This window comes from Danio rerio, chromosome 20, assembly GCF_052040795.2.
Source record: "Danio rerio strain M-AB ecotype USA chromosome 20, GRCz13ab, whole genome shotgun sequence".
Lineage (NCBI taxonomy): Eukaryota > Metazoa > Chordata > Actinopteri > Cypriniformes > Danionidae > Danio > Danio rerio.
In genome coordinates this window covers 24,912,142-24,931,153 of record NC_141040.1, presented here as the reverse complement: position 1 = coordinate 24,931,153, position 19,012 = coordinate 24,912,142, and the positions used below count along the sequence as shown (strand labels likewise).

General features: G+C 35.0%; 1 protein-coding gene across 1 annotated transcript in view; it reads right to left on the bottom strand.

Moving 5' to 3' along the window:
- Nucleotides 1-19,012, bottom strand: part of LOC147832200 (uncharacterized) — a 241,579-nt gene that overhangs the window by 45,839 nt on the left and 176,728 nt on the right. The window contains exon 6 of the mRNA XM_087298134.1: nt 17,721-17,793. Coding sequence (XP_087154260.1) covers nt 17,721-17,793 — 73 coding nt within the window. The remainder of the gene's footprint in view (nt 1-17,720; nt 17,794-19,012) is intronic.

Genomic DNA, 19,012 nt, shown 5'->3' with positions numbered 1-19,012 from the left:
CACATGACTGTGACTCCTCCCTTGCCATCTGAGACTCCTGCTAAGAGAACGATGAAATATTCAGCTCTCACACATTCATAATTCAGCAGAAGAGGCAAACAGCCAGAGCCAGCATGTAGATTCAAGCGATTGACCCTCCTGTCCCACTGAACCTTGGAAAGATAAACGTGATTATAAAGACCAAATCCCAGCAGAATTTTAAAAGACATGCTTACTGAAGACAGAAGTATAGTGTGGCTCATATATCTACAGTTTGTGTGTGTGTGTGTGTGTGTGTCAGGACTGTAATGGTAAACAAAAGTCATGGTTCGGTACGTACCTCAGTTTTGAGGTCACCATTTGGTACAGTTAGGAATAAGCAAGAAATCCCCAGTGCTCACAGTTTTCTGTTTATTTTGAACAGAAAGAAGTGTTTTGTGAAAATCGGCTACCGAACTAAACTACTGTGATATGAGCGTTTGAAAATGATAATAAAACTATAATTCTATAATAAAACTGTCATTTTAAAACAGTCTCTTTATATTTAGGGGACTGTCAAAACCAGCCGATTCAAATGTTATCACTCGATTGAATGGGCAAGTGGGGGCCTTCTGCACCTACTGGTAGGCTCCTACAGGTAGGCTCAAAAGGCTGTTATCATACGTCCACATGATTAATCAGCTATAAGTCACATTCTGTATGACGGCAGCTGGAAGTTGACAAGAATTATTTCTATTTTTTATTTAGTTTCTTATTAATTGTATTTTATTTTCCCCTACCCCAACCCTAAACCCAACCATCACAGTAATGTAAAAAATCTGTAGTCTTTTCTATTAGTATAGCTGATCAACCATGTGGATGGATAATAACAGCCTTTTGAGCCTACCAGTAGGCGCAGAAGGCCCCTACTGGCCCATATCTATCAACTGATAACCACTGATAACACCCATTTAATCAAGTGATAACATCTGAAATGGGTCGTCAAATCAATCACTTTGCCTTCCACCATTTTAACTGAAATAGTCACATGACAAAAAAAATCTTTCATTGTTTTCGAAAACCTCAATTTTCAAAACGATACATTTTCACTGACTAAAAATACTGGATGGAACGGAAGACCAAAACGGTCAAAAAAAAGTTTGTGTTTAACCAAAAATTCATTAGTTTGGACATCGCACAATTGAGTTAAATGTACTTCCCAAACCTAGAAAGTTTTAAGGACTCGCTTATAGTAGACTTTGCTTAGCCAGTGAATTGTCTTGCCATTCTATATTCACTGTTTTTAAGACCTGCCTTGTTCAAAATAAATAGCTGTTTCCAAAATGCAAATGATTCAAAAATGCTGATTAACTTTATTAGCAAAACTGGAATATCGCAAATAAGAAGCAGCGTTTCCATCCAATGAGTCAAAGCGAACAAAATCGTTACTTCCTGATTAACTGCCGCCAAATATCAACAGCAAAAATGGAATTTACTGGGGTAGTAGAAGCTGCGTGAATATTTTCTTCATTTAATGAATTACTTTAATCTCAGAAGACGATGTCAACACGCAATGAACGCATGGTGTGCTTGAAGGCGTGAGACACGGAGCACAGACGCTCTTGAATCTGGAGGTCATTAATATAATAACACTAATAATGAAATGGTTAAGGTGTTTTAGAATGACCAAAACAACATTTCAGATGTTTTACAATGTGCTTAGCCTGCTAGTTTATCCCTTTACACACACTTTTATCATCACATGATCTCAAATAACAAAATCACATGACCTTTTTTATGCGCGTACTGGAATTTGTTCGGTAGGAGTGTTTCCACTGCAGTTTATGCGCATCTTTTTCTCATCGAACAACAAGTTTATCCTACTCAGTTATGCGCATACGTTTTTTAAGCACATTTTCAAAATTGATGCGCCTCTTGGCGTTTCCATCAACTGATTTTTTAAAGGTGGATGGAAACATTGCTATTGATCTACATTGCCTGACTGAGACACAATTTAAAGTGGTACAGACACCAGACAAAAAGCACTGCATTAAATAGCACCATACAACCGCATGTCTTTGAAATATCAATATAATATCATCTATCCGCTTGTTAAGCAGTGACTTATCGGTGTCGTATGAAATATTGTTTCCGGGTCCAAGTCACTACTTATTTGAATTGAGAAAACATTTGTTAATGACCACTTTTATAGTCATATCACACATTAAAGTGATTTTTTTATAAAATTATTGTGTACACATCAGTCTCTGGATTTTAACAATTTATAAAAAATGAATCCCTTACTATCAGATATTAGGCATGGATATATATAACATATACAACATATACATATATATATATATATATATATATATATATATATATATATATATATATATATATATATATATATATATTGCAATCACGATTTTTGAAAGTATTTTTATGTACTTTTTATAGCTTTTTATACATTTATTATTAACATTTAATGGTTGTCCTTATACAGTTTGATAGAGCGATTTGACCCAAAAGCCAATTCGTGGGACATCACATTTAACGAGCGGATAAATGTTCCAGTGTTCAGTGCTCAGCTGCTTTCCCTCTTGACAATTCAATTTAAACTCTAAAAATGTTTTTTTTTTATTTTTATTTTTAATTTTATAGTTAAACATCTAAACGAATGCTTGGGTCTATTTAGCTAACTATATTCTGATTATAAACAAACTATTACACAATGCAGTTGAAGGAAAAATTGAAATTAAAATTAAATTAATTAATTAATTAATTAATTAAAATACGGCCACATCAACCTTGCACCACACGTTTTTGTGCTGGCTTAAAATATTATCAGCGCATTGTCAATGATACCATGACAAATTCAAACATACTGCTACTTTAACAGAAAAACTATAGTGTTTTTGAGCCATACTATAGTAAAGTGTACTTTGCGCCATATATCATAGCATTTTCAACTCTTTGCTACAGAATACTTCAGCATTCAATCTGAGGACTTTAAGGACATCATATGCACTTAATAGTCAGTATGGAAATAGCACCAGCAGCAATCACAAAGGCCTACATAGGATTGTGCGAACTGCTGGTCATGCACCAGCCGACTAAAGAAATGCTTCTTCCCTCAGACTATCAGGCTGATGAACACTTAACACACCCCACACAGACTCTTCCATACCCCTCACTGCACACCATCAATACGTAGCATGCACTGCACTTTAACCAATCCATACTTAAAACAATACCGCCTACACCTACGTGGACACCTATTCATTGCACATATCGCTGTCAATTATACATTGTCCTGTTTTTTTTGGGAGTATGCTTTTGTATTTGCACTGTCTGTATTTTGCACTGTCATTTTATTTTGTCTGTATTTTGTACTGTCTGGAGCCAGCAACTAAGCTTTTCACTCACATGCTGCTGATGATGTGACAATAAAAGTGATTTGATTTAATTAATACACAAATGCATTTTATTGAACATGTACACATAGACAACACCTATATACTATAAACTATATAACTGCAGGTTAACAATGTTTATATATTAGTTATTAGTAATTTGTTAGTAGTTAAAGTAGTAAAGTTATCAGTGACTAATAGACTTATAGTAAGTTTTAACCTTAACTTTTCTGATTCTTTTGATTGTAATGCAATCATGTGCAGCTTTTGTAAAGCTGATTTGAAGCAATAATTACAGCAAAAAGTCTTATACCAATAAACTTGAATTGAATATTAATGATAGTATACTGACAACACTGTAATAAACTTTAGAGTACACTACAGTAAACTGGTGCAGTGTAATATGCCCTATAGCGGTATGGCACAGTACTGGGACATTTATATTACTGTAACTTGTTTTATTACCACATTAACTATATTTACCACAACAGATTAATTTAAGCACTTTACTATAGTATGGTTCACAAAGACTTTAATATTAATTATAGTAATTTTACAATCTGGGATTTTCTAATTGGTCTATGACTGATAAATGTCCCCTGTGTTTTGCTACTGTGCAAATGTACGGCATGCATTATGTGGGTGTAATAATTAGATTGAGACGGTTTGCCCTTCGTCTCTGCGTGCTAGATGTATGTATGTCTCCAGAAACCCAACAGTGAACGGCATGCATATATATCTTGGGATAATTAGCATTGTTGGCATTGAGTCCCGCCTGCCGTGATAATCTGTCTATGAGGGGCTTATTAGAGTGACTGTTTACTGAGTGTGTCTGCAGACCGGCCACGGCTCTCCTATTGTCCAGACTGACGCCCGGCCACAAAGCCAGTCCTCATGTCCTTATTGTTCAAGAACAACCAGCCAAGACAGGCATCAGCGGGCCGCGGGCAGATGGGCCTATTCAGGAGCTCTCACAATGCCAATATCACCCTGCCTGAGCTCTATAGGTCCATAAAGCAGCACTGATTCACTGAGAACAGAATCTGACATTAATTGCTGCCATGTATTAAGCATGTTTATGTTTGTAAGGATGATGGATGAGTCTCTGTTTGGGGATGGTTTAAATGGGAGACTTTAACATCATCTTAAGGAACGTCAAAATGGTTTTAAACAGTGATTTTAAATGGAAATATTTGCATCATTTCAACCTAAAAATAAAAAGGAATACAACATATTTGGACAGTTTCTAAAGATGAAAAAATTGTCAATGTGGCTCGTTTTTATCTATTTAATTACAAGGAAAATAATTGTAGTAAAATTTAATAAAAATATTAGAAATAAACTATTATGTTTGTCTATGATACTTTTACTATTATTTTATTTCTATTATTAATTTATTTTATTATTTACAAATATACTATACATAACAAATAAGTATTACTATTTTACCAAATATAACAATAACAACAACACCACCACCAACAACAATAACAACAAAAACAATAATATTAAATTATCATTGGTAGTAACACTAATACATTATTTTTAAAAATCTGAAGCATAAAAAGCATTAAAAATAGTTTTAATTTTTATATTATTATGATCTGGCTGTATATCGGCACTGGTGGGAGCCTTAGTGTCCCACCAGTGATGATATACAGCTATATCGCACTGCTACAAGTGTGATTTTGCTTTTATACAACAGTTTGACGGGATAATCGTGTTAATAAAAAAGAAAATCAAACATAGAAAGTCTAAAAATCCATTTGTATTAGGAACTACTTTCTTCCGCCATTCAATCACATCTGCAGCTGTTGTCAGAACATCACTTTAGAGCTAGTGTTTGAATGATTCTCTAGCGTAATGTCTAAAGTGATGACAAAGCAAAGGATTTTGCTTAAATTTTATAATTATAAGGCTGGACAGCATGAAATTGGATCGGTCTAGAGATATTCCCTGTAGTTTTCTGTTGGAATCTGGAGACCACAATAATTAACCCCGAAAAAACCAAAGCAGCGCAAACACTCCGAGATTACAGTTGTGTTTGTGATAATTAAAAACGCTAAACACATGCAGGAATTTTTTCTTTCTTTCTTTTTACTGAACTAGTCTGCAGAAACAAAAACACTAGACTCAATAAACAAACAGATGGCAAACCAAAAAGTAACTCAAGGTTATACAAAAAGTGGCCAACACAAAATACACACATTCCTGTTACGTGAGTCCCATCTCACACTCAATACACTACAATTATATGGCATAAATACAGCACTACAACATACAAAAGAGAGATCGACTTAGAATATCACATACCTGTTTTATAATGATTTGGTCAGCTGTAGTTAGAAATTATGTCTAGCTTTTCTTTGTCAAACTGTAGTAAATTTATTGATCTGCTGTCACTCTATGTGGATGGAGTAATACAGAAGGGTGAGGAGGCTGTACAAGTGCTGATATTGCAGAATATTAAACGGCTTCCAGCCAATCAGATTCGAGAACCAGACAGAACTGTTGTATAAATTTAATTATTCACATACCATTATGGTGGTAGTAAAATATTTATTATTAGTTTGTTTATTATTAAATAATATAATTAATCCTTGATTTTTGTTGTTAGTAAAAAAGAAATTAAGGTAAAACAACAATAACAAAAATGACGACAGTATTATATATAATTTATAATATATAGTAGTAATAACAAATTATGGGAGATCTTGTACTATATATAAAAACAAAAACCAAAACATACAAACAACGACTAAAACAGTGGGGACAAAAAGAAAGTCTTGCAACATCTGTTTCATGTTTTGCATTTGTTTTTAGCCCATGTAACATGATTGTAGAGTTTGTGCTGAACTTCTGATGGAGAAAGGCTTGGCTTATTCGAGTGCGGCACCTGCTCTAATTAAACACATTCAGCAGAGCAAAAGGCCCATTAAATTGAATTAGACATGCTAAATATGTTTTGTTTGGAGTCAACACAGTCAGTTGACCATCAAAGGACTAAATATGTCTATCAGTCTAGACTCTAATCTAACTGTATTTGAACTCACTCATGCAAAATCAAATAAACAATGCAGTGAGTGGGATGTAAAAGAGCTGCCTGAGTGTCGTCATAGCATAAAACTATAAGGAAAGATGATCAACAATAGCTGACATGACTTACTTATATGTGTTTAATGTGCTGTGGAACACGTGTCTTACTAACTAGTTTGCTAGTGTACTGTGTGATTCAATCAATAAAGAACAAAACAAAAGTTTGCAAATAAATAAAGTAGTTGCAAATGACCATTTTATACCACTTTATTCATAATAATACACTGACAAATGTCTTGTCGCCCATCCAAGTTTTAGGAAAAACAAATACTAACTTGATATCTAATTGATTATTTGGTATCAGAAGTGGCTTACAATATATAACAGGCAAAGGCCTCTGGATTACGCTTATCTTACCAAAATAAAATTTGATCATACCTTTATTTTTAATTATTTGATTAGGACAGTAAAGTCTGACTTTGCTTTGACAAAAGTCTTGTCACTTAACAGAAATAATGTACAGTATAGAATATAAAGTCATGGTGTAGTGGAAAAAGAACTAATATTGTGTATGACTCTCATGAGCTAGGAGGACTGCATCCATACAACTCTGCAATGACTCAAATAACTTATTATTAAAGTCATCTAAAATGGCAAAGAAAGTGTTCTTGCATGATTCCCAGAGTTTATCAAGATTCTTTAGATTCATCTTCAATGCCTCCTCCTTCATCTTACCTCAGACATGCTCGATAGTCATGCACGTGCACAAATAGGGCTCAACCTGTGCAGTGCATATGCCCTTTTTAGTCTTGGATAGAAAGTGCCCTTCCAAAATGATCAAAAGTGCCCCCGCGACGCGACACACCCTCCGTCCCGCCCTTGAGATGGCGCGCTCAACCCCCCCCCCCCCCTTAAAGTACGCGCACGACAACACAGCTGATCAGAATGCGCGCGACAACACTGCTCTTCAGTACGCACACGACAACAACAACAACAAACAACCCCAAATTTACCCTGCACATGCCGTTTGGACGGTCTCTGCACGGGCCTGTCGATATTGTTCATGTCTGGTGGTTGGGCTGGCCAATCCTGGAGCAGCTTGACCTTTACATTCAGGAACTTTGAGGCTGAAGTATGACAAGGAGCGCTATCCTGCTGAAGAATTTGCTCTCTCATGTGGTTTGTAATGTAATGGGCAGCACAAATGTCTTGATACCTCAGGCTGTGGATGTTGCTGTCCACTCTGAATGTAACCCCAAACCATGATTTTTCCCTCACTAAACTTGACTGATTTTTGTGAAAATTTTGGGTCCATGTAGATTCCAATAGGTCTTCTGCAGTATTTGTGATGATTGGGATGCAGTTCAACAGATGATTCTTCAGATTCTTCCGCCACTTTTTCAAATGATCAACTTAGAAGTCAAGTTTTAATTTATTGCTCTTACAATTGGATTGATGACAAGACTTTTGTCAGGTAGTGTACAATAAACTGATAAAAAAAAAACATCTCAAATAATTCATCGAAATGATTCATTTATAAAAAGTGTATGCCTGAATTGTTTGCTGAATTACTTATATTATGCTGAATATTTGTATGATATTTTCCGCAATGAAAATACAACATCATTAAATATTAATTGTCAAATATAAAACTGAAATGTTACTCTTTGTGATGTCAGAAACATACGTTTTTTAGAGTGACTGTTCAAGAGTTAAGAATTATTAAAGAATAGTATTTTTAATCAATCAATCAGTCTGTAAATACTGAGTTCTAAATGTAAAAGCTATATTTTTATTCAAATAAATAAAAATAAAAAAACATAATTATACTTCAAATTAAACTTGAACTTAAACATATTTTGAATACATGCATACATCTAATTCTTACATTGTTCTGCTATAAAACAAATCACATGATGACATGGTTTGGTATGCACATAACCTATTAATTTATTTAGTTAAACTCAGAACGAGAAATGTGGACCATTGTAAATACATTATTTTTAATGAGTGAAATTAATAATTCATGAATAATTCATAATTATTGTCTCTTGGCTGAACAGATTTCATTATTTCCTTCTCAAATAGGGGATAATTGAAAGGCTGGTGTGTGTAATGAGAGCTGCGGTGGATTATGTTTGCCGTGACTCTGGTATTCTGAGCTCCTCGCAGATGAAAACACACCGAGGTAATGAAGAAGGGGGTTGTTCACAATTCCAAATTAGACTCACATGTTTTGGGAGCTCATTGTCAATAAATGCAGGAATGTGTGTGGCGAGGAATGGTATGTTTGTGTGTGTGGAGAATGAGAGCAGCTGTCGGATTCAGTGGAGGAATCAGCAGAGGGCAGAGGTGAAGAGAAGCACCTGCCGGCTCTGCGGAAACCAGCTCCAGGAGACCAACATAATGCTGTCATTTAGAGTGTGTGTGATGTTTGGGCTGATTGAAATGTAAAGTAAAGAGTAAAGAGTCATGCTGAATGTTGTTTTTACACCATTTAACAGCCAAATAGCACCATGTGAAGGAAAAGAATGCTATATTTTGAGAACGGGTAGTCAAGTTCAGTCCTGGAGTGTCCTGCTGAGTTTTGATCTGAGCTTGATTCCACAGTACTGCGGCTCTCCAGGACTGAACATGCCTACCCTGTTGTAGAAAAATGTTAGAATTCATTATTCTCTTCTTAGTTATTGCTTATTTAACCCTTGTGTGGTGTTGGGGATGTTTTTATCCACTCTAGGATGATTTTGAGTCTTAATTTGGCCACAGAATGCATGATTACATGCTATTATGGCATTGCAATAAAAAAACGTCATTATAATGGAAGTCAATGGGGCAAAAACAGAGACAAACATAACGAAAGGTTAGTCAATTTGAACGGTACACAGGGGTTAATATATTTATATAAATATCATTCTTTAGGTCATTTAATTATCAAATGATAATATTAAAAATAAATAATTAATGATTAATAATAATGATAAATCATTTCAGGAAATTTAGATCATGAGGTTTAAAATAAATCCCATGAATCAATTTTAACTAATGAAATGGAATTATTTAAAGTTTTAGTTTATTTTTCATTGATTTTTTTTTTTAAGATTGATAGACGAGCAAAGTTAAAAACAACAACATGAGGAAAAATTTAGCTTGAATGCTATTCTATTGAACTTTTGTTTATTAAAAAAATCATAACAGTTTTCAACAGTTTTCACATTGAAAATAATGAGAATAAGTGATAAGAATGATCTGAGAAAGATTTCTGTTAGAAACTCAAGAGATGTACATGTGAGGCAAAAAACATAAGTAAGATAAAACATAAGAGCAGGTGACGCAATGCTTTGTGTGAACCCAGCTTAAGTCTAGCAGAATGATATTTTTGGGGCATTTTTATCAGTAAATATTTGTTTATTTGATTTATTTTGAACAAAGTGAGCAATTAATCTACACTGTAAAAAGCAAAAGCTGTTCTCACTAATAAAACTAACTTCCGTTAACTTATTATGAATCAGTTTAATCACCTTAAACAATATTTAAACAAGTATTCCCAACTTTTTAGCACATTAAGTTGTAAAACTAAATAGATTCAAGTAATCTCGACTGACAGTAATATGTATTTACAACTTGTAAATGGTCATGTCAAAAGCATGTTAATGATAGAGAATGACGATGAGAGAACTGAGAAAACAAGTGGAAGAATTCAAACTTAAGCATAATCAGACATAAGCACAATAAATCTGAGAGCTTTTAAATTTTTTGATGTTCAAAATGTATAAAAATATTATTATAATAAATGTAATATATTTATATGATTATATAATAAATTATATTATAAATAAAATAATATTTATATACTAAATAAATAATATTAAATAAATATTATTTATTTATTAATATTATCATTACATTCATCCTTGGTTAAAAATTACTTGTTATAAAGTGTTATATTGGTTCTTTGCAGTAAGTGGATGCTATAGTATACAATTTTATTTATTTTTTTAGAAGTGTAGATATTGTTTTTTTTAGGGTGGCACAGTGGGTAGCGCTGTCGCCTCACAGCAAGAAAGTTGCTGGTTCGAGTCCCAGCTGGGTCAGTTGCCATTTCTGTGTAGACTTTGCATGTTTGCCACATGTTTGCGGGGGTTTCCTTCGGGTGCTCCAGTTTCCGCCACAGCCCAAAGAGGGTGCGCTAAATTGACTGCAGCGGATGATTGTATGTCCTGGTCCTCCAGATTGGGGATGTTACGAAACACCTACATGGTGCAGCTAAATATCAACTTCGAGATATAAGGGCCTGGGAGTGAGTAAGTAAGGTATTGGTTTTTGTCTAATTAAATGTTTTTGTTCAGCACTGAAAACCCTAATAAGTTGACTGAACTAAATTAATTGAGTAAACTCATTGCCTCAATTTAATGGAGTAATGGAGTCTCCCAAAACTTGCATATTTAAGTTTAACTTGCCGGTTTTATACTTAAATTGTTCAGTTCACCAAACTTAGTACTAAGTTTGGTGAACTCAACAATTTAAGTATAATCTACTTAAGTACTAAGTGTAGGCATTTTCATGGTACATAAGTTAAATTAACTCATATGTTTAAGTGATAGGACTAAAATGCAAAGTTTTAAGTTATGTTTAGTCAACTTAATTGTTTAAGTAAAAACAACATTAAGGTTTTCAGTGAGCTTCCTAGATCATTTTAAGGCAATCGGTTTCCTAATATTTTCCTAGTAATGTGAACACTAATAAGAAGTTAGCACATAACTAATTATTTTGATTATCAACGGTACTGAAGTGTACTTATTAAGAAGTTGCAAATACAAACAGTATTTAAGTCATGCTTGCTTAAAATGAATGCACTACTTAGAAAAATTGAGGAAACCGATTGCCTTAAAATTTCTAAGTAAGGTCAACTTATTACATTTTACAGTGTATGTATCTTAATAGTAATAACAATTCCTTACATTTATATAGTGATTTTTCTAGACACTCAAAGCACTCATTGTACGGAATCTCCTTATCCACCACCAGTGTCCCATATTGCACCAGACCTCACACTACCTGATTGGTGTAGTGGAGACAGAGTGATGAAGCCAGTTATGATATGGGGATTGTTAGAAGCCCATGATGGACACATGCCAATGGGCAAATTTGGCCAGGATGCCAGGGTTAAGACCCCTACTCTTTTTCGAGGGACATCCTCTGATTTTTCACGACCACAGAGAGTCTGGACTTTCGGTTTAACGTCTCATCCGAAAGACGGTGCTCACAGAGCACCATAGAGTCCCCTTCACTATACTGGTGCGTTAGGACCCACACAGATAGCATGTTGAGCGCTCCCCTGCTGGCTTCACTAACACCACTTCCAGCAGCGACCTAGCTTTCCCATGTGGGAACCCCATCCAGGTACTGTCCAGGCACAGCTCTGCTTAGCTTCAGTGGATGACCATGTGAGAGTTGCAGAAAGCTAGCTGCCGAAAAAATAAAATCTTGAAATAATTTATAATTTTAAAATGATATGATTAAATCATTTAACAGTTATTTCATCTAACTGCAACTGACTGTGAAATGTTTAGTATCTTTTTTCAAATAAAAAGAAAAGAGCATGTTAAAAGACAGCCAGTGTTTATGTGAATGATAAAGTGATGCTAATGCTGGAAAAATGTTGAATTTAGAGGCTTTAATAGTCTATTTTTAATAACTATTAAGTGTGCCATAAAAAATTACAACTATAAAACTCACTGTTAAAAACTCTACCTAGTTCTAGTTTTTGACACTGTGTGGCAAAAGAAACGTACTGTTGGCAGATGTCTGTGTTGTGGAAAATTAGTCTGGACCTATGACCTGCAGAATAAGAAGTAGCCTGTTTCTCTTAACTCTCTTTCTGAACTCAACCCAGGATCATCTCTCTTTCAGGAGTGTTTGTGCGGTTGTGTAATTTGTGTCCACCAACCAGGCATAATTCCTGAGCTGCAGATGAGAGGCTCTGCGCTCCAGCATTAGCCCTGTAATGAGACACCAGTCAGAGCAAATAACAGTCACACAGACCTGCTCAGCCACTTTAAACAAGCACATTTACTCACTTCAACCAGAACCGGCAAACATTTGTCATGGACTTCTGTGCTCTGTACTTTAGTATGTCAAAACCCGCAGTTTTATTTAGCCTTGATGGGTTTTCCAATGCTGCATGGAGATTAATTATGATATTTGATCCTCTGTTAGTATTCAACACTACCATAATCAGTTCAAAAAGTAAGCAGGGTCATCCTGCATCATGTTATTACTGTACATACTCTACTCTTCTCCACAACCATTTCACCTCTAAACCAGACTGACTAGTGGCCTGCTGAAAAGTGAATCCCGTGAGAACAGAAATAATGTTTTATTCAGTGAGGTAGATATAAATGTGCAGAAGCAGCATGGGAACTGGAAAAAAAAATGCATGTAAGTGTCTATTTTATTTCACAGTTCACATATCTCAATTTATTTCCAGCAATGTTCATGTCACTCAAGTACTGTACGCAGCAGAGTTTCGTTCCATAACTAAACATTGTGAGAATATAATATAATATATTAATTATATTATATTATATTAATTATATTATATTATATTATATTATATTATCAAAGTAGCAAAGTTAACAGTTCAGGAACAGGATACTGGAAAACTGAGCACCCTAAATATTAAAGACAGTATGAATATGAGAGAGTGATTTGTTTGCTTTTTTATATTTGATTTACATTAAAGTCTGTGTGAAATTAAAAATTGCAGTGATTATTTTGCTAGTGCACTGTTTTTCTTTGGGTAAACAATTTAGCCGTGCAAGCCAATTCACTGAAAGAAAAGCCATTTGACCATTTGCTTGTCTGTTGATATCAGTTTGATGGCTTCTCTCAAAATATTGTAACCATTCCCATCTTACTGTTAATTTACTATGAGGTAATGATTGGCTTACTCTTGATTCAGTTTCAGTTGGAAGTACATCAACATGCTGAAATAAAAGTCTCAGCAACTTCCGAATTATGCAGGCTTCAATTATAGACAGGTTTATTAGGGTGCTGTCACTTTAAGAGTAATTTGAGTAAATATGTATTTGATAAAAGACATAGCTGATTGGTTGATGTGTATACTTGCTAAAACACATTTTCACAATTTATTCTGTACTTGAAAACTTATGCAGAGTAAGTCCCCAAATAAAACTAAGCTCAATATTTGTGAGATAGAAGAACAGAAATATTCCTGTGGAGAGAAAACAGCACTCAAGTACAGAATTGATCCTTAGCGGTTAGTTTAGTGCTTGACTAAAATTATACTATGGTGATGGCGAACGCCTGATCTTCTTTAACCTGATCTTTTTACTCAGGAGTGTCCAAACTCAATCCTGGAGGGCCGGTGTCCTGGAGTGTTTGGCTAATCAAGCTGTTACTAGATACAGTTGAAGTCAGAATTATTAGCCCCCCTTTCAATCTTATTTTCTTTTTTAAATATTTCCCGAATGATGTTTAACAACGCAAGGAAATTTTCACAGTATGTCCGATAATATTGTTCTCTTATAGTGAAAGTCTTATTTGTTTTATTTCGGCTAGAATAAAAGCAGTTTTAAATTTTTTAAACACCATTTTAAGGTCAAAATTATTCACCCCTTTAAGCTATATTTTATTCGATAGTCTACAGAACAAACCATCGATATACAATAACTTGCCTAATTATCCTAACCTGCCTAGTTAACCTAAGTAGCCTAGTTAAGCCTTTAAATGTCACTTTAAGCTGTATAGAAGTGTCTTGAAAAATACCTAAAATATTTTTTACAGTCATCATGGCAAAGATAAAATAAATCAGTTATTAAAAATGAGTTATTAAAACTATTATGTTTAGAAATGTGTTTAAAAAAATCGTCTATCCTTTAAACAGAAATTGGGGAAAAAAATAAACGGGGGAAAATAATTAATTAATAGAAAGGGCTAATAATAGAAACCTCGTAGGTGTATTGAAGCAAGTTGGAGCTAAACTCAGCAGGACACCGGCCCTGAAGGAACGAGTTTGGACACCCCTGTTCTAAGTAAGTAGTTCACCAAATCAAACTTTATTATTTGAAATGGTTTACCTCTCCTAGGCACATCCACAAATTACTTATTTTTGAAAACACCTGCTAGAACTAGAACAATCCCTGAAATCAGTTTTGAGAACCAGTGAACTGATAATACCAACATAGGCTCATTCTGAAAACGTACCCTTATACACATTTATGGGGATCGCAAATTATAGAGCCAGAAGTACGTATGGCTGCATTTTGTCTTTAAAACGAACGTTACGGGTTATGACGTGTTCCTTTTTGCGTTTACCAGCAGACCGCTTACCTCCGTATGGACGGCTTTCCAGCTGTTAACAGTTTGTCCAGTTAGCTTGTCATGTACATTGGCAGACTTGAGACACAGAAAGGCATTGACCACGATGACAGGGGTTAAGTCTTGCAAAGAACGGTTCTAGACAACTGGTAAGACAAAAACAGAAGCCAAAAAATTAAACAATATAAATAAACAAGTAAATAACACGGTGAGAATGTCGTAAAGTCTGAAAACAGGCAGTGGCTTTTCTTTTTCATGAATGGCACTTGCAAGAGAATTGTTAAGATCTCAAAAGCGTACACAGTGGCCTCTATTGGATTCATGAAAAAGAAAAACTGCAAAAAAAATGTAGCTCCTGGGACATATTTAACACTCTCCAGTAATTTATATAGCGGTACGTTTTCAGAGTCAGCCTGGGTTGGAAACTGCGCATGTGTGATTTAGCAGGTGATGAACCGAACACATACATGTATAATACATGACAGCCTGCGTTGACTGACCAGATCACCAGTTATTTTATGCTACAACGTAATGACATAATGACAATCCTCCCATGTTAGGACTCAGGTTTGTGATGATTACCAAAATAACTTTTTTAAACTGGTTCATTAAAACAAACTGTCCAAAAGATCTAGTTTGATCCAGGACTTCACATCAGTATTATATTATATTATTTAACATTTACTTTTGTTGACAAAAAAAAGATGAGAAAGCAGATAAACAACATTTATTTTCCTAACAAAAACAAAGGCAATCCAACACAAAACAGTGAGAAAAACAACTTTTTAACACAAATATTAAACAATGACCAGAGCTAAACTGACAGCTTAAATACACACAAGAAAACTAACTAAACAAGAAGCAGGTGAGTACACAAACTGAGTAGACACTACATTTAAATTTGAACTTTACCAGTCAAATATTTTAAATAGTATGAATATGAGTAGTTTGACTGAAAATTGAAAGTAACAAATCCACCATGTATTATTAAGCTTCTTCCAGTGTCAGTTATGTTTTGAATATATTGATTTGGATGTACTGCTTGGCTCACATACTGTTTTCACAGAAAAACAGTACTACAGGAAAATGTGCAATTTCAGAAGCAGCAAGGAAACTGAAATGAACATTTGAACTGTATGGAAGGGGAAACTATCAGAAACACTGTCTGGCCCTAACAGACACGGACTCCAGTAGATTTGTAAAGAGAGAGCCAGGGATAAAGAGAGATAAATGAAGTGATGCTAATGCTGGAATAATGTTGAATTTAGCAGGTGGGAGTAAAGCTATTAAATGTGCCATGAAATTACAACTAGGAAATGCACTGTAAAATCACCAGTTAACTTGGCAGCTCTGGCAGCAGTTTGTTGGCACTTTCTTGTAAAGAAAGCAACATTTTCTGTTCAGACTGTTTCCCGATGTCTGTTAATCTAGTCGGTTAACTAGAAAAAACAAAACAAAACAAAAAAAAAAACAGATTCCAATCACATTTTAACAAAGCAGAATTAGCATTTTTAATTGTATGGAATATACGATTATTCTACACAGAGAGCCCTGAGATATTATATCGCATTTTTAGGTCAATTAAATAATAACTCAAGTACTTAAGTCAGAACTTCTAGTTTATCAGGATTCAGCACATTTCTTAATTAAACGCAAAATAATCACAAAAATGGTTTAAATAATCTCACAAAACATCACATTCCAAACCATATAATCAAATTATATTTATACATGACTTATAGCCGTTGCATACGCAGCACATGTGATGTATTTGAGTGTCTCTCGAAATATGAAGTCTCACCTTAGCCCTCACAATCCTAACATTACATGAGAGTTTGGGGGGGGGGATGTTTTCTAGCCAGTGCAATAATCCAGACGCAGATTAAGCGTGAGTGATTTACATGTGAGTCAATGCAAAGATGGGTTAATTTGGCGTTTTGTGCGTTTGACACGTTTCAGACAGCAATAGAAAGTGGGAGCAAACATTTAACAAATGAAGCAATGGAACAGACAGAAAAACGGAGATTGATTCAAGGATGACGGCTACTGAACATGACCGAATTAAAGGACATTATTTGTGCTCTATGTGTATGGCTGGTATTATGGTGTGCATAAAATTGATAAATGTTTTCGTTTAACTCTTTTCCTGCCAAGAGAAAACACTTCCCTGCCATTGACGAGTGTTACAGTAATGCATGTTTTTGTGTATTATGGTGGGGGAAGCCCTAGTGCATGTCCTGACTGAGGTACATATCAGATGCTCCAGGGAGTGAAATCTGAGAGAGAAAAAGAAGTAAAAATCTGAGAGAGAAAAAAGAAATCTGAGAGAGAGAATAAAAAGTAATCTTGGATAAAAATAAGAGTTATACAAACTTCCATTGGCTAAATCCCTACTGTTTTAGAAACTTTATTTGTATGATTTTTGTCATTGTCATTATGTCAGATTACACACCTAACATAATAGGCTACATAACAAAACAAACATAATTTTGAAAGATTCATTAATTTAAAGTGTAATTAATCTAAGTTATTCAGACTAGGTTTCACACCTGAAAGCTTGGAACTTTACCAACCATGGATATTTTAACAACTGTTCCCCACTAACTTAAAAAACAGACTGAAAAAAAATTGGAATTATTATTTTTATTATTATAAGCATTAATATCAATATAAAAACTATTATCTTTTGCATTTAAATCATATAGAACTTCTTATAGAATTCTGGTCAAATGAATGAACGAATCAATCAATCAACCAAACACAGAAACATTTTGAAATGCTTTTCTTGGGAAAGCATTGTTAGCATTTGTAACCAGTTACCAAAATAATTGTAATTAACACTCTTTACTGTAAACAACTTTTCAACATAGGCTAATTCTGAAAACATACCCCTGTATACATTTACTTATACGTTTATATGGCTGCATTTTGTCTTTAAAATGAACGCTATGGGGCAGTATGATGCCTTACCTTTTTGAGCTTACAAGCTGGGGACGCAGAGAGTAGTTGACCACAATGTAGAGGTTTGATTCCCGGCAACAAACTGCTCCAGAAAGAGGGTAGGACAAAAACAGAAGCCAAAAAATTAAATAAACAAGTAAATAAAAGGGTGAGAATGTGGTAAAATCTGAAAACATATAGTAAAAATCAGGCGAGGGCTTTTCTTTTCTGGATTGCTTTTAAAAAGGCACCTATGGTGAAAAATCTACTTTTAAAGCTGTCAGACTTGTGTGTAAGTATAGTGTATATACTGTCATATTAAGGTGATATAAACACACCCAGTCCTTTTTTTTTTTTCTAATTTAACAACATAAAAACGGTGGACCAATTGGAGCGGTTTTCAGATCGACCGCAACTTGACGTAGGAGTGCGGTCCCCCTGCCCACCAATATTGATTGACAGCTGCGCGCATTAACATGTCTCCGTAGTAACACATATAATCATATCAACAAGACAGGACGAGCGCAAAGCAACCGGGAATAAAAGGTCTGTTCAGTTTGCTAGGATCATCAATCATCATCAGACGTGATCAAGAGTGAGTTTTACAAGTTTAACATGTTTTAAAACACGTACACGTGTGTAATGAAGTACAGCGATTCACTTCAGATTCACTTCATCAGCACATCAGTGTCTCTCTCTGTGTGTGTGTCTGCGCTATGTACAGTATGTGTGTGCGTCTAAGCTATGTTTTTGTGTGTGTGTGTGTGTGTGTGTGTGTGTCTGTCTGTGCTATGTGTGTCTGTCTGCGCTATGTGTGTCTGTGCTATGTATGTGTGTGTCTGTCTGCGCTATGTGTGTCTGTGCTATGTATGTGTGTGTGTGTCAGCGCTATGTGTGTGTCTGCGTGTCTGTGCTGTGTGTGCGTGAACTCATTGTTGCAACTCCACAAAAAATGCATCAAATACTGACGGTAAAGTTCTTACTGTAGTATATATCACAAACATTATGTGAGATCTGCTTCCTGAGGCAGCCGAGGGCAGCGATTGAGGCATGTTGCTGAATGGGAATGGTGGGGGGGGGGGGTGACTAGGCTTAAAGGCCCAAGGCAAAAACAACAACAACCTTTTCCCAGCTATAATACAGACACTTCAAACAGCTATAATAAATACTCTGATGGGTGTTTTGAGTTGAAACTTTACAGACACATTCTGGGGAAACAAAAGACTTACTGTGTATTAAATATGAAAAAGGGGTAACCTATGTGCCCTTTAAAACTTCCAGTTGGGTTTAGGGAAGTGGGTGGGCGGGTCAATAGGTGCTTT